The 2,500-nt window shown below is 44.3% G+C and overlaps 1 protein-coding gene across 1 annotated transcript in view; it reads left to right on the top strand.

Annotated features, from left to right (window-relative positions):
* The window catches only part of tnikb (TRAF2 and NCK interacting kinase b), a 43,031-nt gene that overhangs the window by 9,340 nt on the left and 31,191 nt on the right, over positions 1–2,500 (top strand). The window contains 1 exon segment of the mRNA XM_080020503.1: positions 2,118–2,174. Coding sequence (XP_079876629.1) covers positions 2,118–2,174 — 57 coding nt within the window.

The raw sequence follows: 2,500 nt of genomic DNA on the forward strand, positions 1-2,500 counted from the left end.
CAAACTCGGCGGAAAATTTCCAGCGCAAATTTTTCCCCATGACCGGAGCATTAAAGCTGCTGCTGTGTGACCGGCACTGTTGAAGTGCCCGGTGTGTCGGTGACGCCGCGGCTCGCCTGGCGCACGGCTCGACTTTCACGGGTGGTCGCGACGGCCAACGTTCAAATGCTTTGGACGACCTTTGACCCAGCTGCGGTGGACCTTTCGATGTGCCTAGAGCCAGAGTGCACTGTTGACAAGCAGCACGTTCAAAAATGTTTTATGAATGAGTTGAGTATTGAATCAAATACCATATAACAATAAAATATTTATTATAATGTAGTATTATAGCATATAACATGTACAGTATATTGTTGCTGCATGTACAGGATATATTTCATATAATATTCCTCTAGTCTGAATATAACCTAGATCCTGGGGGGGGGTGGAGAGAGAGGGCGAGAGAAAGAGGGACGGAGAGAGGGAGAGAGCGAGATGGATGGAGGGAGAGAGAAAGAGGGATAAAGGGAGAGAGAGAGGGATAGAGAGTGAGAGAAACGGAGAGGGATGGAGGGAGGGAGAGAGATGAAGTCTGGCTGTGAGGGAAGAGAGTGACAACTCCGCCGTTCTCTGAGGTGCTGCTGGCCTGTCGAACACGTCTGACGCAACGCTGGGCAAGACAGTGTGTGTGTGTGTGTGTGTGTGTGTGTGTGTGTGTGTGTGTGTGTGTGTCTGTGTGTGTCGGTGTGTGTCTGTGTGTGTTACATTTCTGGTGTGTGACTTTGTGCCCATTTGTTCATTTGTACCTAAAGTGAAATTGAGTTTGCTTGTGTCAGTTTGCATGTTGTGTGTGTATGTAGGGAATGTGTGTGCCTGCGTGTGTGTTTGTGTGCGTCACTATTATTGTCTGAGTGACACACACTAAAATATCATGCCATGCTAACACACACACACACACACACACACACACACACACACAGTCTCGTTGTTACCGCCTACCATCCCCACTTCCTACTAAGCCTGTTGCTAGGTTACCACCAGGAAATTGTGTGTGTGTGTGTGTGTGTGTGTGTGTGTGTGCGTGCGTGCGTGCGTGAGTGCGTGTCTGCGTGCGTTAATTTAAATATATGTCAAATATAGTACTCTTGGAGAAGAGGAAAACCGCAACGTTTCCAGTCACAACCGATGGGACTAGCTACATCAAATTGTCTTGGCCTCCTGATTTTGTGCAAATCGGGAGGCGCTCCCTCCCAGAAAGCAGCCTGCTTCTCCCAGAATTGTTAGGTTACAGTTAAGTGTTAGGTCTATCATCTATGAATCTATCAATCAATCAATCAATCAATCAATCTGTCTGTCTGTCTGTCTGTCTGTCTGTCTGTCTGTCTGTCTATCTGTCTATCTGTCTATCTATCTATCTATCTATCTATCTGTCTGTTGAAGATTATATAGAATATGATATAGAATAGACAATTTGTGTCATATAGGGTAAACATTTCTTATGATAAATAAAATACGACACAATTATTGAATTCCATAACGAACTGACTCCACTGAAAGAATTAAGATTGATAAATAAGATAAATTCGAGTAAAGAATGATTTAAAAGACTCATGAGAGAATTATTGAGTGGTGCAGAGTTCAATCCTGGGACATCACACATTCACACCACACATGTATACACCGTATATTGCGCACACACACACACACACACGGTTGGCACACACACACACACACACACACACACACACACACACACACACACATGTTCACACAAGCGCACACACCAACTACCATTGAGTTGTTGATGGAGAGGGTTCAACCATAATGTTCAGGCTTGAAGCCGGTGCGAGACAGTGGCTTTACTGTCATGCAACAACACACACACGCACGCCGCACGCGTGCGAAAACAAACAAACACACACACACACACACACACACACACACACACACACACACACACACACACACACACACAGCACACACAGATAAGAGGATGGAGTTGTTGGCAAAACTTTGGTTTTATTTGGCTATCAGTGCTCATCAGCTTCTCTCTCATTTTATCCCTTTCCGTCTAACCGCTTGACACTTCCTCAACTCCCCTCCTTCTCTCTCTCTCTCTCTCTCTTTCTTTCTCTCAGGGTCGCCATGTCAAAACAGGCCAGCTTGCCGCTATCAAGGTTATGGATGTCACTGGGGTGAGTGGCATACACACACACACACACACACACACACACACACTAGGATTTCATTAGGGTTTATTTCCGTAATTACACGCAACATTTCTTTTTAATGTCTAAGAAAAACAATTATTTGTATGTTGACAAGCAAAATAGGAGTGTGTGTGTGTGTGTGTGGGGGGGGGGGGGTAATTGCATTACAAATGTAATTCACATATGAATTGATGAATACATGAAAATATCAAAGGCTTAGAAAATTCCTACTGTTTTTTGTTAAAGAATTGAAAAACGTGTTGGATGTCCAGCGGCAAAGTCTGTAAATTCATTCAATAACATCTGTATGT

The sequence above is a fragment of the Zeus faber genome (genome assembly GCF_960531495.2).
Source record: "Zeus faber genome assembly, chromosome: 19".
NCBI classification, from domain to species: domain Eukaryota; kingdom Metazoa; phylum Chordata; class Actinopteri; order Zeiformes; family Zeidae; genus Zeus; species Zeus faber.